General features: G+C 30.9%; 1 protein-coding gene and 1 non-coding gene across 5 annotated transcripts; both read right to left on the bottom strand.

Annotated features, from left to right (window-relative positions):
* Positions 1-200: 200 nt before the first annotated feature.
* On the bottom strand, positions 201-8,068 carry LOC105120918 (uncharacterized). Of its 4 annotated transcripts, none has more exons than XM_011019337.1 (11): positions 7,586-8,068; positions 5,794-6,311; positions 4,627-4,725; positions 3,432-3,532; positions 3,251-3,322; positions 2,960-3,050; positions 2,478-2,558; positions 1,497-1,556; positions 1,288-1,410; positions 823-861; positions 201-730 (listed from the first exon to the last, which is right to left on the bottom strand). In XM_011019337.1, the coding sequence occupies exons 2-11, from the start codon at positions 6,175-6,177 to the stop codon at positions 602-604; spliced, it is 1,179 nt and encodes a 392-aa protein (XP_011017639.1). In that variant the 5' UTR covers positions 6,178-6,311; positions 7,586-8,068; the 3' UTR covers positions 201-601. The 4 variants fall into 4 exon arrangements, with proteins under 4 accessions (XP_011017639.1, XP_011017638.1, XP_011017640.1 ...); XM_011019336.1 differs by having other exon boundaries at positions 5,794-6,332; positions 7,773-8,068; XM_011019338.1 differs by having other exon boundaries at positions 7,773-8,068.
* A 14,221-nt stretch (positions 8,069-22,289) lies between these two features.
* TRNAN-GUU (transfer RNA asparagine (anticodon GUU)) lies at positions 22,290-22,363 on the bottom strand. The gene has a single exon. It is a non-coding gene; the product is annotated as a tRNA-Asn (tRNA).
* Between the last annotated feature and the right edge of the window lie 695 nt (positions 22,364-23,058).

The following is a 23,058-nucleotide window of genomic DNA, read 5'->3' as shown; positions in this document are numbered from 1 at the left end:
CCAAATTCAACAAGCCAAGGTGAGAGGTCCTAGAATTTGGAAATTTTGAAGAAAAGAAACACTCTTTCAATTCAAATGGAAAGCAGGAAAATTGGGAATTATAAGCTGATATAATTTCCAATACTTTTTTTAAAAATAAAAAAATTTAAAGGAATTTTGTTTTTAAGCTTCTGACAAATTTTCAAATAAGTTGTACAAAGTTTTGTCTTCGCAAGTTCGCAATTTTATTTTTTTTATTTATTTTTACAAAACATCCAACCATTAAATGCACTAAAATAAATCCCTCAAAATTCACTATACCAAAGGAGAACGCTAATGGCCCAAAATGAAGGGAAAAAATGGATAACAAATCACCCCCTCCTGTGGAAGGGGGCAACACTAGCTAACTGTTGGCCTCCCATCCCATCTAAAGTCATCCTAACTGCTCTCCAAGCTGTCCTTGCACACAAGAATTGTGCTAGAGGGACGGAACATTCACACCTTGATGACACAACATTTACAAATTTGTAACTTGGAAGATTCAATGAGAAACCAAGATGGTGGGTGGTCGAAAGCAACAGTCGGTTCGACCAAAGAATTTGAAGTGTCAAAACTATCTCACTCAAAGTGCTGTGTAGTTCGAGAAAAGCTGCAACAAATCATCAATAGTTTCTTTGTGGAATTTCCTTGCAAACAAGTAACATGGTCGTGTGATACCATTCCATAGGCAAGGCTGCACCTGCACTTCCTTCTACAAAAAGCACAAGGGAAGGGAGAAACAAAGACGTCAGCCAACAACTTATGAAAGAATCCAGTACCCAAATAGCCTTGAAAAAATTGTACCTTTTCATCACTTGTCACATGAATACTCAAATCGATTGACTGTGTAAAGATAAAAACATTCACATGGTTACGATCAAGGCCCGTATGAATAACACAGTTCAACAAAAAACACCCATAAGAAATTAACTACAAATATAACAGGAACAATCAGTCCACCTTTAAACATATTGGCATGCCAGCCTACATAAACGTCAGTAAATGATCCAATCCAAGTTGTGATGACCAATTATACTGTGTTACATTGTCATACAAAGGGGAAGTAAGGGAATAGTTACTAAAATGATTGGCTATCTGGGATGAAGGAGTGGGTATTTGATGGATGCTAGTAAACTCCAATCACTTCCATTCAGCTGTATCTACAAAGAACTTTAAACTACCATGCCAGTGATAAACCAAACTCTCACTAAAAACACCAATGGCAGTACCTATTCGAAAAGATACTCTTAAATATGAAGAAAGACCTACCGTAATATTCCTCAGAAGGTCATAAGTAACATCCTGAGACCTATACAATTTTGGATGCCACTTTCTCTCAGACCAGTCAACATGTGTTACTGACCAGTTTGCTATTCCACCTGGATCAACCATCTGAATTCACATATATAAAAGAATGTCATAATGAGGAACCAGGATATGGAAGGTCAAGTTAATGGAATATTGAGGAAGATTCTCACATGGAAGAAGGTTGGCAAATAATGTTCATCAGCAATGCAATTTTTCCCTTCCAAGCCAGGCTGAAATTATGTAAAAAATCCATGTCAATATCATAATCAGAACAAAATTTAGAAACTCCATAATGTACAAAGTCCCACAAGCAAGCATGTTGTCATGAAACATTTAAAAATGGTCACACGGTTAACAAATGCAAGATAAAAGACATTTTGTTGTGGCATTTGCTTGAACTTAAAACATGGAAGAAGGGTCCAAAGTTAAGCTGAATGAGATTGAATATCAAACAATTTTTTTATTTAGATCATCCCACCATCCAGTAATGACATCATATTGTTCCCTGCTGTGGGAATCTGATATGGTTCCAGGCGGAAAACACTAGTTGGATGCAAAGTGTACAAAATATTTTGTTGGTGAAAGAGATGCAGACAGTCTGGTTGTAATAGGTTCTCAAATTGCAATCCAAGTAAAAAACAAGAACAAAAAAAAAAAAAAAGGGAACAAAACAAAGAAAGAAAAGTAAAAATAATTAAGAAATTAAAAAGAAAGAACAAATGAATCTTCAAATAAAAAAAAAAACAGAGCATGCAGCAATCATGAACAAATAAAGAATCCTTTATTCTGATTATTATTCCTAATATGAGAGTTGCATGACCAAGTGTAATGATATAAAAAAAATGTTCTCTGGATGGAGGTCAGACGAATCAAACAAAATTTAGGAAGATCTCTAAGATATTTAAGAAAAAATTCCCTAAAATCTCAAATACTGTTTTGATATTCCAATGTGAGAATCAAGAGCTAAGTGTGCATTCAGCAAACCAAATTCTTGCACTACACTCAGAAGAGACAACGTGTACCATGAAGAAAATAAAACAATCATATACATATATGCAACTCTGTGGCTGTTGGAATAATGCAACCCATATAGAACAGATTAAACACCTATTACAGAACCATAACTCAAGTCAGAATTCAGGAGAAAATACCTTGCAGTAATCACGGAATTTTGAATAGTAAAGGCTGTCAGCCAAAACCATCACAGCATGTTGTCGCTTCATTGAGAACCACTGCATAAAAGTTCATTCATTAAAAACTGTGAAAATAAACTGACAGAATTTGAATCGATGTGCTCTATGCTGATGTATCTATCTACACCAAAAGCTCCATTGTAAACATGACAACATATCTAGAAGTCACACTAATATGCTTCTATGCCTGACTGTAAGATATCACATCAAGAACCCACGTTCAAGAGTAAATAGCCAAAAGCTTAGCATGATCATAACTAGTAGGAATTACAAAAAACATTTACTTCTGGCCTTCTAATGTTATTGCATGTTCATGCAGCCAATAATGAAAAATATGAAATAATTGACTGCATTATTTTCTTTAGTTGCTCCTTGGAGAACAAAAAGGGTTACCATAAAAAATATAGCCATATGGTCAAATTGGCTTGGAGGAAGTATACCTGTGCACCCTTACTAAAGTCTTTCATCTCAACTTCAGGTAACATGTGCTCTGAATACCTGCCATTCCCATGTGGGCCAGGATCGTAAAAGCTGAAAACAAAAGGGCACATCCATCAGGAAGGGGAAAAAAGGATCAATTTGAAATATAAAGGTCTTCAATTGTATTCCATTTCAGTAGTGATTGATCTATGACAGTCCAGACAAACAACATTTCTATGATCATAGTAGCCAACTGGAAAACCTTACACAAGTACCATAAGGTCACCGCCATGTATGAGAACAGTACTTACCGATCAACATAGCTTATATTTGTAAACATAAGATAGTTGTAGATGTAGTCAAACTTGTACAATGGCACACAACTGCAATGTCAGACGAGATTTGATCATTCAGTCTGGGCGGTCAAAATTATATCAAATTCAGGTTATTTTCAAGATTGAATAAAAGCTACAGGAAGATATAATGTGATACCTATCAGAAAGTAACACAAAGTGTTGGTTATCAGGATCTCTAAGAGCATTTGCCAATAGGCGTCTCTCTGCATCAATCATCGAAATTTTTCCCCATATCACCTGCAAAAAAATTCCCCAAGCCAGAATTTATTAGCTGTTCACCAAATCCAAACTCATTTAGTAATTTGAGTGATATGTGATCTGTTTTTCGGTCAATGAACATACACTAAAAATATAGCTTTCAGTATGTCTAATAACATTAGATAATTCTACCATTCATCACATGGTTTATAGTGCATGGTACAGGTGTCCCATTACTCATTACAAGGGTAGCATTAACATGATCTCTACATCATATATGGTTAAATTAACTAGTTTTACCAACTCTTTGGAGATTAAGCATGAATTTGGGAAATCAATATCTGCAGTACCATGATGATTTTGATACAGGTAACATCCATCCTTTACCAATAGTCTGTCAGAAAGTTTAAATTTTCTCACTCTCAGAACAACTATTGATTAGTCAAAATTTGTTCCACATCTTCAGATATAGCAAACAAGATAGTTTTTACAAGATTTATGCATATGTTTTGGTTATTATTATTAAAGAGTGCTGACTGGAGAACAGAGGGACAATTGAAGAAGGCATCAGGTCACCACTGATTCATCTTTCATTGGCTGACATTTGACATTATCGGCAGAAAAGGGGAAATGGTCAATCAGGAAAAGGAAAGTGGACAGCTTATAGAAGGAACAGGACTCCAAGAGCACCAAGGCATCGTCCCAAAAGAATATCACGAATGGGTGGATTAAAAGAAGCCAAATCCTATTAACTCATCTAGCATGTCCTTTCTTACAAGCTGCAGATACAACATATGTGATTGACAAGGCAAGTTTGTTTGAGAAATCATTGGCCAGCCATCTATTCTTAACAATGGGAAACCCAAACCTAGAAAATAACTAATCACTCTGTTAATTTGAAAGCAGAGCAAGCACCAGAGACCAAGAGACTATACATAACCATAAAATAATGAAAAAACTTAGAGGCCTGCAAAGCCCTGAAACAAATGCAGCAAATTAGGAAAAAGAAGAAATGCAATAGGATATTCTTTTAAACATACATCCAAAAGTGTGAAAAGTCAAAGTAAAACATTAATAGATTAAATATATGAAAATCCAAAAAGGCACGTCACGTTGACATTAAATTTACAGACCTGGTCACTGCGTATATCTTGATTAACAAAGTAATGGCTCACATGAATTGGTTTTTCCTTGGATGCATGCACATAAACAGAGAATTTATCCTCATGACCCTGGCAGAGAAGATAAATTAGTTTCAGCAACAGGTACTTTTATAACAAGATTAGAGTCTAACAGAACATACAACAAAAAGGAAATCTGTCAACAAACATCAGCAGTTTTGACATTGATTACAGCATATTAACATCCCATCACACCTAAACTGCACAATGACATCGTTTACATAGCTGAACCACACAGAAATCTGAGTTGGCTAAATCAATTGAGTAAACAGCACCTAAAACCTGTATTATTTATTGTATATGCATTATGGACCACATAAATCACTAAAAAGGCTTTACTAGTTTAGGAACATCAACTGTTACAGTTCAGAACGACATGCAGCTTGACAATATCGACAATGTTTTTCAATTGCAACTTCACTGGAACATGTTATAACAGCCAATAATGCAATGAATTTTGTGATATCACAATTTCTTTGGGGATAAAAATCATATTTCCAGAGAGGACTTCTGGAAATGAATCTCTGTAAAATAAGCTTCCAGACAAGATTGTTTGTACTACATTTCAGAGTCCTAGCTTCATGTCTTCAAACATATTATCAGATCTAACACAGAGAAAACGATGACTATATGTATACCTTTTCTCCTCCAAAGATTGTTTTATGTTTTTTTATCCTATGACATGCAAGAAGAATCTTTCCCATGAAACCATCTTAAACAACGTTGCATTCATCTCTTCCTATCAAATCATTTAAACATTCATCAAAACCATCTTATCTGTATTAGAATACTGGGACTAGTCTTCTAGCTAATGCAATGTGCCAGTTTCTAGCCTGTCCAATCCAAGACAAAGATGGGAACTAACGATCATCAATCAATATAGAGTTAAAGCCTTATCTATAAATTCAAGATTGGTAGACAGTTTAAATATGTTTACTTATCAAAGATTGTCTGAAGCATGAACTTGCATAAGCTTCATCTATTCTCGTAAAAATGATAAGCCACAACTAGAAAATGATTTCTTTGATCCAATAACTTTAAAGGCAATAATTGATAACAATTCAACAGAATGTATAGAAAAGATATGGATATTTAACATAAGGTGAGATCAAAGCTTACAGAGAAAAATTTGTCCCAGAGTTTCTCGAAAGGTAATGGGCCGGGAGTCAAAAACATAAAAGCGATTTTAGCGTTCTTTCTTGGAGTAACAGATGCACTCAAAATTTCCCTAATCACAACACGAGAAGCAATTTCTTCATCTGTAAGTTCCCTTGTAGGAGCAGGTGGGAGCCAATCTGTTAGAACCTGGCATCCTCTTGAAGAAAATACATAACAAGCATTCCTGCTTTGCGGTGGATAGATATAAGCACAAACTAGAAACAGGCTGACCATTGAAACCAAAACTATAATCCATGTTGGCCTCTTTGAAGGAGGGCGGTGGCGAGCTACAGGCAAAATCTGCATATCACCCATGCCTAGACGCCACACTTGAGATGTCTTCATCCACTACAAGCACATCAGAGAAGAAACTCCCAGTGATGCATCACTTTACTCACAGCCACATTTCACCACTCTCTCTCAAACAAGAAATTAGGATTTGAAAGCAAGAAGGGATTCTCCAATTGATTGAAAAAAATCTCCAATAGAGTGCAAAAAATCTGAAGTCAGAAAGTAGAAATAATTAGTTGGTGTAACATAATCCATCAATTAATATTCGACATGTTAAAATACACCTATTTGGATTGCATAACTGATAATCAAGTATAAACCCCAGGAACAAATAAAAGAAGAGGAATAGGTTTGCTTCTTAACAAATGAGGCAGAGAATCTTCAATGCTTTGCAATAACAAAGAGAAAACCATTTTATTTGCAAACACGCCCTCGGAAAACAAGACAAGGAAAAACAGCACAAGCATGCCATCATTAACCCAAACTAATGGCCGGAGAAATAATAGCACAACCATTAACCAAGCCAAGAAATCGCACAACAAACTCTCAAACATAAGAAATAATGTAGGTGAGGATCTAAGAGTAAGAAGAAAAAAACTAAAAGGAAAAAGGGTATAATGCCAGAAGGCACCTTTACGGTCAAATCAAGCTCCAATCAGATAGAACTTAAGAATTTACTTTGCTAATAGCACAAAATCTAAATTCTAAAACTCAAAATCATTATCCTACCTTTTCTAACCAAACAAACTGAGCCAAAAAAGGTGAATGCTTTTTGAACAATTGAAGATTACAACCAAACCATGACGAAAGATTAAATAAAAAACAAGATCAAGAAACGTAAAAGGAAAATAAAAAAGCCTAGATGGATACGAACAATTCAAAGTCCTCGAATTGCCCAACTACTAAAACCAAACCCGTATCCCCTGCTTCACCAATAAATTCATATAAAAAACAAACCCCTGGAAAAAAGTCAAACCAATCCACAACAATTCTTAAATATCAAAATCTTTACACTTCAATTCCCTCTTACAGTTCCAAAGCAAAACACAAAACCCACGACTCGTTCCAAATCCAAAATGCACACTCAATTGCACTGAAGTCAACCCCTCCCCTTCCTAAATATGAAAATTTTCACACTTCAATTCCCACCCCCTGTTTGGTTCCCAAGAAAATAAAAGCAATCTTTTCTTGCAATAAAATTTAAAAGTATACCGAATTCGCCATTCACTTTACCAGCCTAAAACACTCACTTAGATCCATGCAACCACGCAACAATTCTTAATACCAACACACCCCACAAAAACACAACATAAAAAAAAAAAAAAGATTCATTCTTTCCTCTACTTTCACTTCCTTTTCCTCAATTATTTCCCTCAAAACCCAAACAACAAACAAGAATCAAAACCCCCCCGCCCCCATCAACTAAAAAAAATCAATGAAAGAGCAAAAACAATAACAACACCTGATAAAGCTGAACAGAGAAGAACCCAGATCTCAAATTATCTCAATCAATTCAAAAACTTGATCCAAAAAGATCAAATATTTCTCCCCTTATTGGCTGTTCAAGATCTGGGGCCACCCAAAAACCACAAAAATAAAATAAAAAACAAGAACACGAAAACCCAGAAAGGAAAACACTTTATATTTACATATATAGCGAGAGGTAAGAGAGTGTTTGTGTCTGTCTCTGTGTCTTCGTATGATCCGTTTATGTGCGTTGTGTTGTGTTGTGTTGTGAGTTTCTTCTTCTCTCTGTTGTTTTGCTGGCTCTCTCTCTCTCTCTGTCTTAATATATATTTTTTTCTCTCTTACATCCAAAAATGGTAACAAAATGGAGAAGTCTTCCTATGTGGTATCATCCGGTCGTTATTTAGGGAGGGCTGGCTCTGTTCCAAACAGAAAAACAGGTAGGAAATTCAAGCCGGCGGATTATTTTTGTTAATTAAGTAGTAATTAAATTGATTAATGATTCATTACGGTTTTCTTAATAGTATGGCCATGCTTGCTTTGATTATTGGATGGATAAATTAGGAAAAGAAAAGAGAAAAAAAGAAAGAAAAAGGAAATGTGTCTTGTTGCATGTTAGGAAGCGACCAATGTGTGCCGGTGTTTTGTATTGAGCTGGAAAATTAAGTATGTGAAATGACTTAAACACCCTTGTAATTTTAACTGACCAGATATATATATATATATATATATGGGGTCAATGTTTTTTTTATACTTTGCAATTTCTTATTGATTCGTTCAAATTTTCATAGATATTTAGGTCTAGGGAGGCGTAGTTGGAACAATTCAAAGTTTCGAAGAAAAAAAATAAGACAACGGTAAACTATATATTATAATTTATTAGTGGAAATTTCAATCCATTACACAAATTTTTATGCCTTGCTTTTATAATAGAAGAACACTAGAGCCATGATTTAGGATCTATTCATTACACAAATTTGTATGTCTTGCTTTTATAATAGAACACTAGAGCCATGATTTAGGATCTAATCTCAATCATTCTATTATTTCATTCTCTCTCTTCTTCTTTTTTGGTCTTTTTTTTTTTAATTCTTAATGTAATTATATTTTGGATTTTTATGAGCCCTTATGCACCTTTTGGGAATTGGTCTTTTTTTTTAATTCTTAATGTAATTATATGTGATTTAGAGATATTGACTTTTCTTACCTAAATCCCTTGTATTGATGGTTTCAGAACTGTTACCGTTGAATCAAGCAACCACCCTGAATGGAAGGATCTTGCTTGCTGTGATCAAAATACATATATAAAAAATTTAATATTTTTTCAAAAAATAGAAAATAAAATCCTTATTAATTGCTTGCCATGTTTTTATTGCCCTGCAGCAAATATTGCAGTAAATGGATTAAAAAATAGAAAAAAGTGGAGTAATAATTTAATTCCCAATTTGACATGTCATTTTGTTGCAGGCGAGGCTGCATCTGCCAAAGGGGTCAAACTAAGCTCCATTTAATTGCTAATGCATAGTTTTGTTCAAATTATTTAATTTTCAACTATGTAGGATTGGAAAAGGAAAGGTCTCACATTGATTTGATCGATCTGACTGTTTCTAAGAACCACCCTGCCGCTAGCAAGGTTATTTAATAATGGGAATGGAACGGTCCTCGTAAGCACTCTCCTTCTCTTTTTCTTTTTTCTTTTTCGCATTAATAAAAGTATTTTTAAATTATTCTTATATACTTTCACTAAATCATTTTTGGATCTAGTTTCAAGAAGTGCTATTGGACTTGCCCATTCAACATCTAGATTGAGCTGTATTTTAAATTAATCTAGAAAGTAGTTTTTAGGTTGATTGGACAAGTCAATTCCTAATTTTGTTTAAAAATCTAAAAATAATATTTTTTTAATTAATTCAATTAAATTGAGATTAATTCATAGAAAATAAATCAATTTAACGATCTTATAAATAACTTTTCATATATAATTAATATATAAAAAAATTATTTTTTGTATATAATTTTAAGATTCAAACCTTCTTCAATTTACTAATAATCTGAAAAATAAAGTGAAGCAATTAATTTTAGATGTTTACTAATTAATAACAATATAATTCTTTTTTTTTTGGCAATTATTATTGGCTCATTTGACATTTGATAAGGCACGCACAGATGACACATTTCTTCACGTGGAGAGGGTCTGCTGCTGACCTAAACAAGCTTAACTATGGGCTTGAATAAATCATGCAAAATGAAATGGGATTCATTGTTTATTTTTCTCTCAAGACTTTGTAACATGGCTCGTGAGCCACAATTATGTGGTCACACTATAAATTAATTATTCAATCATTTTTTAAAACTTAATTACCCTATGAAACAAAAAATTATTTGCCATGTTATCTTATGAGATAAACAAATTTTCAAATGCTAAGCTTGTATTCATGAACCTTTTTTTTTTTTTTTTGCCCCTCATCCATGCATGATTTGAAGGATCTCGGAGTAAATAAATAAATAAAACAAATATTTTAATTTTTTCTATTGTTTGTTTATAAAATAGTCATTTGCTTCAAGTTCTTTCTCTCTTTTTGGAATTTTGATCTAACTCATGGGAAATAATATGGAATTATTGAGGAATTATTTGGCATAGAGACTCGCCATTTCTTCTTCCTTTCCTGTAAAAATAATGTGTTGTTACTCAATTTCTTAAAAAAGTATTGTTAATTTCTAGAAGTAGAACGGTAGATCTTTTATATATATATTGAGTCAATGCTGTTGGCATGCAAGATCAAGTTTGGAGTCTAAGAGTTGATCTTTGGGCATTGAAAAGTAAACGTGAGACGAGAGAAAAAAACCTTTTAAAGGATTTTGTATTTGCTGCTAAGGTAATATTCCAACAATTTAATACATGTTTTTTTCTATCTTGTTTTCCCCCCTCCCTAGGTATGCAGAGTTTGGAGTTGTTCATGATTTTTTTATATATATGTATTTTGTTTTTTATTGTTGAATGATACTAGAATCAAGTGAGAAATGATCTTCTTTCGCATATTAATGCTAATAAATTAATACAGTAACATAAAAAATGATTTTTTTTCATATATTCATGCATTTTATATAACATTTATTTATGTAGTGTTTAATTATTATTTCAGAACTGAAAAGACAAATATTGTAAAAGTATAGTGAACTTATTTTTATTTATTTTTTATTTTTAAAGTACAAAAATTTATTTCAAAACTATCACATATTTATTTTATATTTCCATATTTTTAATCGAATACATTTATATTTTCATTATTTTTTTTCAATCTTAAAAACAATAATCAAATACTTACATACAAATGACTTTCTCATTACGTGATAAGAAAATATTAAAAGTAATTCATGAATGCCCTAGACTATTTAAAATATATATATATAATGAAAAAGTCATTAAGTTTATAATATGGAATGTTAGATCTAACCCATCTGATTTTCTTTTAGGTTTGAATAAATAAAAAACTCCTCATTGGTTTAATGGTTTGCAATTGAGTGATTGTCCCCAACCTGCCCAATCAGCTGAATTTTAAATTAAAAAAAAAACAACCTTATATTATTTTCATTGATTTACTCAAAAAAAAAACTTTTATTACTTCTACGTAGATTCTTTTACAGCTTTAATATCTTGGACAAGTTGAATTAAAAAAAATAAATGTAAGGTCAACAGCTCCAAAGAAAACTATATTAAAATTATTGAAAAGGTATGATCCATCTTATCTTTTTAGCACAAGGGACCTAATTAGCTGTCATGTTTAGTCTCTTGGGACAACCATAAGCTAATCACACCTCTTAATTATATTCTTAAACTCCTAGAGATCTATCCACGCCACCCCATTTGCTTAGTGCAACAATAATTGCCTAGTGTGCCCTAAAGCCCATCATCCAACATTACGGCCTCCACATTCTTAACAAGTTTGTTAAATATTTATAATTTAATTATTTGAGATTACACTTTTTTAATATTATCGTAAAAGAAAAGGTTTTTAATATTGTATGTAGGGATTTAGGAGAGTAATTGAGGATTTATTAGCCCTGGATTCAACAATTGTCTCCATGTATGCTCACATGTCTCCCTTCCTTTCCTTTTCTTTTATTCCATTCCTAACTACTTTTGTTTTCTGACTTGGAGCTTTGATTTTTAGATTACTCTGCACCAAAATAAACACACATTTTGGAGTTAGGTAACTTTTTATTTTTAGATGCATTTAAAAAAATACGTTTCATTTAAAAATATTAAATTAATATTTTTTTTGTGTTTTTCAATGATTTTAATATGACTAATTTTAAAAATAAAAAAATTATTTTAAAGCATTTTTTAACAAAAAATATTTTTGAAAAATATCAACTACAATACCAAAAACATCTTTAATAATAAGTAAACTAGCTTCATTTAATCCTTCGAGTTGTTTTAAAATATCAAATTAATTCTAAGCTGGGGAAATCTTTCCATTTCGTTATTTTTCTCTTTATGGTTAATTGCGGTTTTTTCACACATTTAGATGTGTACATGTGAGAGATAAAGAAAATGAACTTTTGTTGCACAAAGGGACCACATGTGACTAAATTGAAAGTTTGAGGGATGTAGAGATTTATGGGATCAAATTATTGGTTAATTACAAGATCCAGTTGTGTTTTGTTTAATTGGCACCTTAGCTACATCATTAACAAGAGATTATATTGCATTATAAGTTTATTTATAATAAAATTAAGAAACTCTAAAGTCAACTAACATTACATCTGCAAAGAAACTATGAATGATCATAGCATGAGCCAACCTTTTTTTTTCAAAATACTTTTATATAAAAATATTAATATAATAACCAATATCTTACAAAAAAAAGTTAAACAAAAAAAAGTAGAAAATGACGTGATTAGAGAAAGACCACAACTTATAAGTTTATATCTCAATAATTTTTATCTTCTTGTTATTTTTTTCTTGTCAATTTCTTTGTATCTTCTTTCAGGTAAGTTGATTTATTTTTCTTTCTTTCTTTCTTGACTTATTTGTATTGACTCAATTTATGTCATATCCACTTTTTAGAATTTCAGAATTGCAATGATTCTTGAATTTTTACTATCAATTTTTGTTCTAATTTTTTAAATAATAAATTTAGTTGAGGTTATTTCATTTTGTTTCTTTTTCAAGAAAGATGGAGAATTTTGGATTTAAGTTTTAAAGAGTAGCTAACAAAAATCAATTTTTTAAGCTTATAATTGTTAGTTAAGAAACTAAGTAGTCTGTCAAGTAAAACTCAATGAATGACTTATTATTTTTTAGATACAGGTGCATAGTACTTCAATATGTTATGTTAGCAATTCTAAAATTACTTAATCACTTGTTATTTCATTATTCATTAATTAGAGACTGAAAAAGTAATTATCAAGATTATAAACAGAATTTAATAACTTGGATCTTGAAAAAAGAAGATTAATCTCTACTTTTGTGCTTGTTATCACTACCAATTATTTATAAAAGAAAGCTACTAATTTGAAAATATAACCTCAAAAACATAATTAATAAAAAAATATTACTTATATTTTTATTTTACATTGCTACTATTTTTTTTATAAAAAAAATACTACTAAATAGGAAATTTGGTGTAAGAATATTAAAGTAAAATATTAATTATTATAATTTTTTTATATGAACAAATTCTTCATGCAATATATTTTAACACATTAGATGTAAACAACTTCGTGCTTGGCACATGTATTTGTATATAATTTTGATTTAAGATTTATCTTATTATCATAAAATAAAACAAATTGTAATTAGATAAATATACAAGGCTAACACACACACATATAATAAGTGTTTGTTACTTTAAAATCAAATATAATTGAGATTGTTTGATAGTTAAATCAAATCCATGTAATATAATGATTATTGTGTAACTCCATTGATTTTTTCCTAACAACAAATTATTATGTGTGTAGTTATGTTACTTGCCTAATAATATCATTGATATGTAATTTAATGAGTTACGGTTGATTCACTAAAATGAATATGGAATTACTTTTTTTATGTTGGCATGTTTAAATCCAAATAATTCTTTATATGCTCTCAATAAAAAAAACTTATTCATTTTGATTATTTTTATTCTAATAAATTCTTGATAGTAGACCTTGTGATACTTTATAACCAACTAAATACATATATTATTGATCTATATAATAATAATAATGAGTTTTCTAGTATTGAAGGTATTGCTAGTCTTGCAGATAAAATGATAAAAACAAAAAATAATAGTTTAGAGAGAGTTTTTTTTAATTGGTATATGCACTTATTAAATTTTTATTACTTCTACCGACTATAGTTGTTATAGTGAAAGATTTTTTCTATTATATATATTATTAAGAGTAGATTGCAGAATAGGATAAGAGATAAGCGGACAAGTGACAATGTGGTTATATATATAAAAAAAGATATCTTTAATAAAATTAATAATAAAATCATTGTGAAGCGGTTTTAAAAAATAAAAACTTCAAAGAAATAATTATAATATAAATATTTTTATTTTAAAAATATTTTTAAATTAATATCATTTGATATAAATTAATATATATATTTTAAATTAATTTTTTTATATACCACATGTTTACATAATATTAAATATTTATCAATAATTTATCATTTCATTTAAAATATTTTCTGGCTCGTTCACTGCATGCGATAAGGATTATAAAACTGTAGCACGTCTTGCCAGGAAATTATACCATCATCATTTTTTCAGGAGGAAAATCGTAAAATAGATTGAATATATATATATATATATATATATATATATATAGAGAGAGAGAGAGAGAGAGAGAGAGAATTGACGAAGAGCTAAATTTCACTTGCATGCTATTTTCTTTTCCCTTTTTTTTTTAAAAAAAATAATGTAAAAGGAAGTAATGTTTAGCTAAACAATAAGGCCAAAGTCCAATAATTATAGATTGACTTGTAGCTTATTTGATTTCACGTGTTATCAATGAGGAATGATGTGTTCCCTTTGCAGGAAGGAAAGGGTTTAAAACATAGTTTTAATACTGGATTTGAAGTTCAGTTGAACGTGGATAAGTTTTGTATCACACGAGTTAAATAAGTTCATCTAAATTAATTTAAATCATGTTAATTATTTTTATTCTATAAAAATACTAAAAGTAATATTATTTAAAAAATAAAAAAAATAAAAAAATCAACAAATTTTAATTGGATTAATCAAGTCACAGATGAACTCAAGTTTTTGACAAAATCATATCAAAATAATTTTTTTTAAAAATCTGATCTAATCTAAATCTTGAATCATAAGTAATAATTACAAGTCAATTTATCAAGTTAGGTTTATATTTTGAAACAATGATTAAAACAAGCTTATCCTTGTAATAAACTTTTTTTATTTTTAAAAATTATTGCTATAGATAGGTTATCTAATTTATGTTTTTTTTTTTTAAATATTGAAACAATAATTGTTTTAATAATAATAATAATAAAAATCATTCAAAGTAAAACCCATTCCAGGCTAGTAAATCATCATGTTAACCTGGGAGGCAGGCTAGTTTTTTAACGATATTGGAAATGCAACCAACGTTGCTCTCACTCACCTTTGTTTTGCATATGATCTGAAGATATTAATTTAATGACGGTCCTAAAGCTATGGTGGCTATTAAATCTTTTTTCTGTTTTCTTTTTGTGCATAATTTGTATCATTTGTCAGGACATAAATTTAATCCTTTGAAGATTGAGATTTTCTACACAAAAGCCAGTCTAATGCTCATGCTTTGAATCTTCAATGTATAAAGTATGTCTCTAATCACTGTCTTTTCAGACTGGAACTCATTAATTACATCAGTAATTCTAAGCATTTAAGTTTATCCTTCCTTCAGCGATTAAAGCTGTTGTTGAGCAGAAGTATCACTCTTTTTTATGGGAAGGTAAAGATAATCCTTCTGCTTGTAGTAACATAAATTTTTACTTTTATTTTTTTTTTTATTTCAAAAAAATAAAATATAAAAAAATCTAAAAATATATAGCTTTTCAGTAAATTAAGTTATTTTTTGTTATTTTTATTTAATCTTTGTGTGCTTAGAAATAATAATAAAAATTATAAAAAAAAAATACATAATTGAGTTAGACTAGACCAATAATCAAGTATCAGAAATAAAAATTAAATTTGAAAATTTTTGAGTAATAATCAAAGTTTAAATTGAAGAGAAAATTGAGAAAAAAGACTTAATCTAAGATTGAAAGAAATTTGAAATTCAAAGATAAGTTCAAAACAAATAGCCAATTTAAAAATTGATGAAAAACTTGAAATTGAAAGTTAATTTGGCTTAAAAATAAAGAATTGAAGGACCAGGGACTAATATGAGAGAAACAGAAAAATCAGAGGGCATGTTGTAATTCAATCAGGGATGAAATTGAAAAACAATTAAGAGAAAAAGGTGAGAATTGAATAAAATTAGAAAATTGAAAGCACGGGAACCGAAAAGCAAAAGGCACCAAAGTGAAAGGACTGGTCTAATGTTAGTATGATTAAATTAGAAAAAACCCAATTCCATTTGAGAAAGAAAAACAACGCTGCTTCACATCAAATGATACGGTGAGTTTTGATTAAACCGGAGAAGAACACTCTTTGAAGATTCAAAGCAAACGATGTCATTTTGTTCTTTAATTTTGCAGATTTTTTGGGCAAGGCGGAAACGGCTAGCTTTCACACGATCTTTGAGCTTAATTTCTGATCTTGATTGATTCTCTTGACAACGCACAATGCAAGAAATGTGTTCTCTAATAGGTCAGCAACAATGACGATTTAATTCCTTGAATCTACTTGAGATTTTGAGCCAAATCCACACGCTCAATCAACATCTGTTCTAGACCATAATCTAGCCTTTCCATTCTTGTTTAAGATCCAGCCTTTAAACTTTGATTCTCTCCCAACATCAGCTTTCCGAGTTACACATCAGCTTCTCGAAGACGTTGATACTGCAGCCTTCCAAGTTCGAGCTAATGAAGGCAGCCTTTTATGTGGAACTGTAGATCCAGATATGAAATAAAATCAAAGCAAGTAGCTCTAGACATTGCAGGTGCTCCCTTCATACCTATGTTATACTTTATGTTTGCTGTTTGATGTTGCTTCTCCCACTTTCGTTAGCGCCTTGCCTTTTCCAAGTGGGAGTTACAATATCTAAAGTGACCATCTTTCTTGAGCATGGCATGCTGACAGTAAAAGAGCAAGCATTTGGCGGTGTACCTTTAAAACCAATTTTATACCTTTCCAAGGTTTTTGTCTTAAGCCCCGTGTCTTGATCCATTTTCTTTCAATGAAGAAGTATGGGCTGGTGTTTGTGGGCCTAAATATATCTATATGTTGGGTTGGTCTTGGACTTTCCTAGATAAAAGCTAATGAGTTTTCGGGCTATGGTTTGATAACTTGGGTTTCTTTATTTTGAGTCGTGTTTATTGGGTTTGGGCTAAGCACATTCATGTTCAGAAAAAATAAAAATAAATATGTCGAGAGCATTACAGAAAAGGCTTTTAAAAAGAATTATTTTTGCATATTCTATCACTGTATAATAATTAAAAAATAAATTTTATTTTTTAAAAATATTTTAAAATGAGAGATTGCCACAAAAAGTCGATGAAGTGCTAACTCTTGCTAGGCTCTCATTCCCCCTCAGGATTTACATATTGGGTAAGAAAAATATTCATAGCTTTATCTCCTATATATGCAATATTGTTTTTCATCAAGTATTTTGAGAACTTCTCGAGTCTTTTAATCTTAATTATTTTGTATATTAATTAATTGCACGCAATATATAAAATTTTAATAATTTGATAACACTCTTTAATCTGGTGCCTGCAACTTTTTATATTTGAGTCCTTTGCTTTATGTCTGGTCAACTATACATCTCAAAAATTATTTAGAACTGGTGGTAGCTAATGCTTACATTCTACCATGTAAAAGGAATCATTTTATATGATATCTTGTATGGTTATATGATTTATGTTTCCTTTTTTTTTTTCCAGTTGAACCATAAATTTAATAAAACATTAAATATTAACAAATTTTATTTCAGACGTCCGAAATGTCTAATATTTTAGTAACCATCTTTTTTTTTTGTCCTATTCAATAGTTTGCTATCTCTAAAAAGCCAATACAATAAAAGCCATAGTTGAGAAGGGATCGGGTCAAACCTTAATTTTATTTAGATACTAACTAGGTTTCTTCATGCACTAAGTTTTTTTTTTTTTAATTATTATTAAACTAGGTATAACATTTAAACTTGAAATTTTTTGTCTCGACTCTTCTTTGTTTGGTATAAGTTTCAAATTAAATCTTGTGATAGACAATTACCTTAATATAAATTTATCAATTTGGCAGAATTAAAGGAAAAAAACAATTTAGATTAATCTGATTAACTTGTAAAGTTGTGATTCCCATCATGGACTCCACCATATTCAATTAATTTTTATTTTATTTTATTATATGATAATTTATTTAAAATCAATTAAATATTAAAAAATAAAATAAAAACTCAATATTAAAAAATAAGATTGAAAAACAAGTATCAAAATACTAAAAAAAATCTTATAGGTTAAAAAAAAAACCCAAATACGCATGTCTAAGTGATATAACAACAATGAGTTTCATTGCTGAAAGTGGTTAAACTAACCACTTTCTTTCTCCTCATTATTATTAAATAAGTTTTTTTCTCTTCAAATTAGAGAATAAAAAATAAAAAAATAATTTTTGAACCAAAATAAAAAGAGTTATCAATATATTTTCTTTATTTTTTATATTTTAGTCTTTTTATGTTCCAACTTTGTATTTTTACCATAATTTGAAGCCTAATTTTTTCTAATTAGGCTATAAAAAGGTTTTATTGAAAGAAAGAAAAAGTTCATAAATGAAAAAAAAAAGTTATTTAACTGCTCATAAGCATAATGAAACCAACTCCTTCTATTTTAGTTTTTTATTTATTATACAGAATAAATAATTTATTTATAGATTCTTTTCTATTTTGAGCAATAGTTAAGGAGGGTGGAGTACTGTTTACTCATCATGTTAACTCGAGGATCTATCAACTCTAGCCTGGGCGAGGTCAGTGATGAAATTAGTAGTTTTTTTTATTTTGCTCTTGTTTTTTTATAATTGGATAGATCCAAATCAATCCACCCAACCTGTAATCTAGCCTTAAGTCGGGGACCAAATTTTAAAGTTTTTTCGTTTTACTCATTTCATTCATCGCTGTTTAATTTGAAATCTCTATAGATCTCCTCTATCAACTACTTGATGACATGCTCAGGGCCCAAAGTATCACTACAAGATATACATGCTTCCTTCCGGCAACGTAAAAAGGATAGGAGTCCAAATTGGTGGACATTATCAGGTTTTCCCCTGGATTCTCCCTCTCCCTCTCCCTTTCCCTCCCTCTCTATACACTTATTTATATATGGACCAGTAATTCTATCCTGCATGCACTTGGTGATTGTTCTTACACTATGAAAAAAGATTCTTGACTTTGTGTCGGCATCGTAAGAAAATTAAAGAAGATTTTTGATTGGTAAACAGAGTCTATTCTTCTAATTGTGTTTGGGAAAACATTGTTCGTACGGGCTCATGAACACTGTTCATTGAACAGTGTAGAGAGTTCGTTTTTAAAATCATATAGAAAATAGATTTATTTTCAATTGACATATAAACTAACGAAGGGTAACATTCAAAAGTAAAAAACCACCATCCCTGATGATGTGGGTTATATATAAAATACGTTTAGCAACAGACAAAAGAATGCATAAAATTAAAATAAACCTTCAGCGAAGATTGAGAACATAGTTCCGAGGTCTGGGCTCAAGGTGCAATCAGCACGCAATTAGCTCTTGAGAGGCTCGCATGAGAAAACGAAGAGCAAAATTGAGCCAAGAACGACCCGACGGAATACTCATTCTAGCATACATAATGCTCTGTACGTAGCAATTGCTAGCCTGCCGACAAGTCATTCTTGGCTCGGTCTCTACTCTTTCGTCTTTTCATGGAAGACACTCAAGATAAGCATCAAGGAGCTTCAACATTGTCCCTAATTAATTACATCTCCTAATGGGACATCTCCAGTACTCTATTTTTTCTCTACTAGATCTCAATATCAATCTTGTGCAGCATTGTCTACGTATTTATAGCCCAAGATATTGAAGGAATAGGATTGCAAATCTCTATCCAAACCATCACGCCACCTAAGGGTATCAGTGCAACTAGGTCAATTTATTCTCTTGTCATCCAAATTTGCATGAGGCAGATATCATAAGAAGTGGCAATATAATATGTCAACGGGAATTGATTCTTGGACTTCAGATAGAGTGGTATGATAAGGTTCCCTCTCATATGCAAGGCATCTGCATGGCCAGTAATTAGATTAGTTTCATATCCTTTCGTGAGAGTATTTCTCTTACTTTTGTAATTCAGAAGTGTTTCAAGTAAATTTTCTCCCCTAAATCCTCAAATCTTGTGAAAGTGATAAATACTGATATGATTGTGAGCTAGTGCTGGGGGATAAATATTTTGTTCGGCATATCATTCACTTTTTTATCTGTTTTTTTCAACGTAAAAAAATAGATAATTGGTTGCCAAAATACTTCAAAATCAAATACAGTCTGAAAGCAAAAACCTAAACGATGCCAGATTATTGAGGAGACGCGTAGGGGAGTGTCCTTTAGAGTACTCGTTCATGGACCTGCATGTGTCAGAGCTCACATGCATTATTTTAGGCGGCTCGAAATTTCTTCAGCTAAAAGTTTTATTCTTGTTTAGCATGTCAAAGTCAATTACACAGAAGCTGCGATGCTCATCAGAGAGCATCTTAGCATTGAAACAGACAACAAAAACAACGAACGCGATCTACCATAGATTTTATTTCTGTCAAAGTCAACAACTGTTGGCAATCGGTAAGCTGTTGGTAATAATCACCCATTGCTGGTGGTCGTTGGTAAGCTATTGGCAATAGTTTTTGTTGAGGATTTTCAGCAACAAGTTCTTTCGTATGATAATTGATTAGTAATTTAATTTTCTCTCTTCCCGATATCTTTCTATTGATAATTATTTCCAATAAATTAACCACAAAAATTTATTTGGAACAGCATACCTGCGGTTGGCATCATCGGTTGACAAATTTTATCAACTGATTTCCAAGGAAAAAAGCTGGTTGCAAATAAATATAATATTAAAACTTATTCAGGGTTGAAAGAAGAACTTGGGAACCTGTTACAAATTTCCCAACAGATGATTTTTTATTGATAAGTTTGATGGTAATAAACTCTCTTCCTTTAAAAAGAAAATTATATTGTTTTATAATTTAGATCTACTCGATGAGCGAACGATCGAAGAAATCTACTATAAAATAATTAAATATTATAAGAAATCACATAAAATTATTCAGTTATTCCAAAATCTTAAATTATCCAATCTCACTTTCTCTCAATCTATCGTTCTAACATGATACAAGATAGAATAAGAAAATCTTATTCTTTTCTCTTTGCAACATGCAAGAGAAACCGCTCACTATCTATTCTCATAGAGAATAAGCACTCCTACAAGGCTAGCTTATCTTAAAATATAATAACCTTTAGTATTTACATGGGCTAAAGCTATTTGCTTTTCTATTAAGTTATTTATAGATTACGTGTTGTACAAAGTGTTTATGAAAAAAATTATTTTTTAATATTTTTTATATTTTTAAATTATTTTGATTCGTTGATATCAAAAAATATTTTTTTAAACTAAAAAAATATTATTTTAATATATTTTAAAATTAAAAATATATTTTAAAAGAATTAATATTACATTTTCAAACATCCCATTACACACAGTTTCTCACGTGTGGCTTACAATTTATGCAAATGGGACACAAATGATCCCCCTACGCCTTGTATTTTTCACTTCTTCGCCCACATAAGAGCTTATTAGAGCCTTAATTCTGCCAATTCTAAACTCCTCCTTTCCCTTAAATGAGGAGCTCTTTATGTACACTTCAATCAGGCCTTCACAACGAGTTAGTCGTCGTTTTGATTCATGTTTTATTAACCTTATAAGTAGTTCAGATCAAGCATAAGCATTCAAGTGTCTGCAGAATGTTGGCTTCTCCACTCTATGATGGCTTCTCCACTCAAATGGTTTATGCCGTGCAGAATCATTTTTTAATAAGAGCTTCGCAAGCTAAGTTTTCTTTGAAAATTTGTTGGCAGTTTTATTTTTTGAAAAGAAAAGGAGAACGAACAACTCCTGACATATTTTTGAAAGCAAAATGATGTCAAACATTACCTTAAATTTCCCTACTCGTATGGTAATGTCAATAAGAGCTCTCTCTCTCTCTGTGAAAGCTGATAATAATCAATGCATGCGGTGAAAGCGTGGCTGGCTTTCTTGGATTAATCTCAAGTTATCTCTCAGGAACTTGGTCTTGAACGTCTAATCAGTTGACTTCAGGGATCCCAAGTGTTATTAGAAAGAATCTGATTCGGGGTACAGAATTTATTTTATCAACATGATTAGTAAAGCCAAGCATGGTGGCTTTCCTTCGAAAAAGTATTCTGCTTTTGGTTTTTGGATTCAAAAAGTTTTCCTTAAAAAAAAAAAAAAAAAAAACAAAACGAGAACATCATAGATTAGCCGGCATAAAAGGGAAAATCAACTCGCTAGAAGGAGGGCTTGAACCTCCGACCTTGTGGTTAACAGCCACACGCTCTAACCAACTGAGCTATTCCAGCTTTTAGAATTTTCAATTTCCTCATTATATATATAAATATATATATATATTGACACTGTTGTAACAAAAAGATTCGTGTAACTGTTAAGATTATGAGTTTGCGAGGTGAATGTCAAAATATATCTTTTTAATTATTTTAAATAAAATTTTGTATTTTTTTTAAAATCCTTTATCTTACTTCCCCTAGATTTAATCAAGTCAATTTTTAAACTAATTTAAAATAAAACACAGTTAAAGTTTTAAATTAATTGATAAACTTTTCAGATCAGAGGAGGTTTAATAGGACTCCTTTTCTTTTATTAATTATTTTGTTGTTCTTTTTTTGAAAAAAAAAATTATGATATTTTTTCACACTTGTATCAGAAGGCCAGATATAGAGCCCATGAATATTATAGTGGGCCATGGATTGGGGTCGTTGGGCCAATAATTCTTTTTGGTAGTCAAAGTTAAAAAATAAAAAAGAAGAAGAAAGGATCAATTTAAAGGATGCAAAGAGGCCGGTCCTCAAAAAAGGTGGCAGACTGTTGATTTGATTCTCAAGTGGGAAATCCATTATGGAGGAGGGGAGGTGGTGGTGGTTGATCATGCCAATCAGAGGCCAACAGCTGGAAAGTCTTGGGATTTTGAAGGCTGTGTGTGTTTCTTGTTCTAGGCCAATCAATGGCCCTCTTTGTCTGGCCGACATTGAGTTCTGTA

Source organism: Populus euphratica, unplaced genomic scaffold, assembly GCF_000495115.2.
Source record: "Populus euphratica unplaced genomic scaffold, PopEup_1.0 scaffold31.1, whole genome shotgun sequence".
Classification (NCBI taxonomy): Eukaryota; Viridiplantae; Streptophyta; class Magnoliopsida; order Malpighiales; family Salicaceae; genus Populus; species Populus euphratica.
The sequence above is the reverse complement of the archived record's forward strand: the minus strand, read 5'-3'. Positions and strand labels throughout refer to the sequence as shown.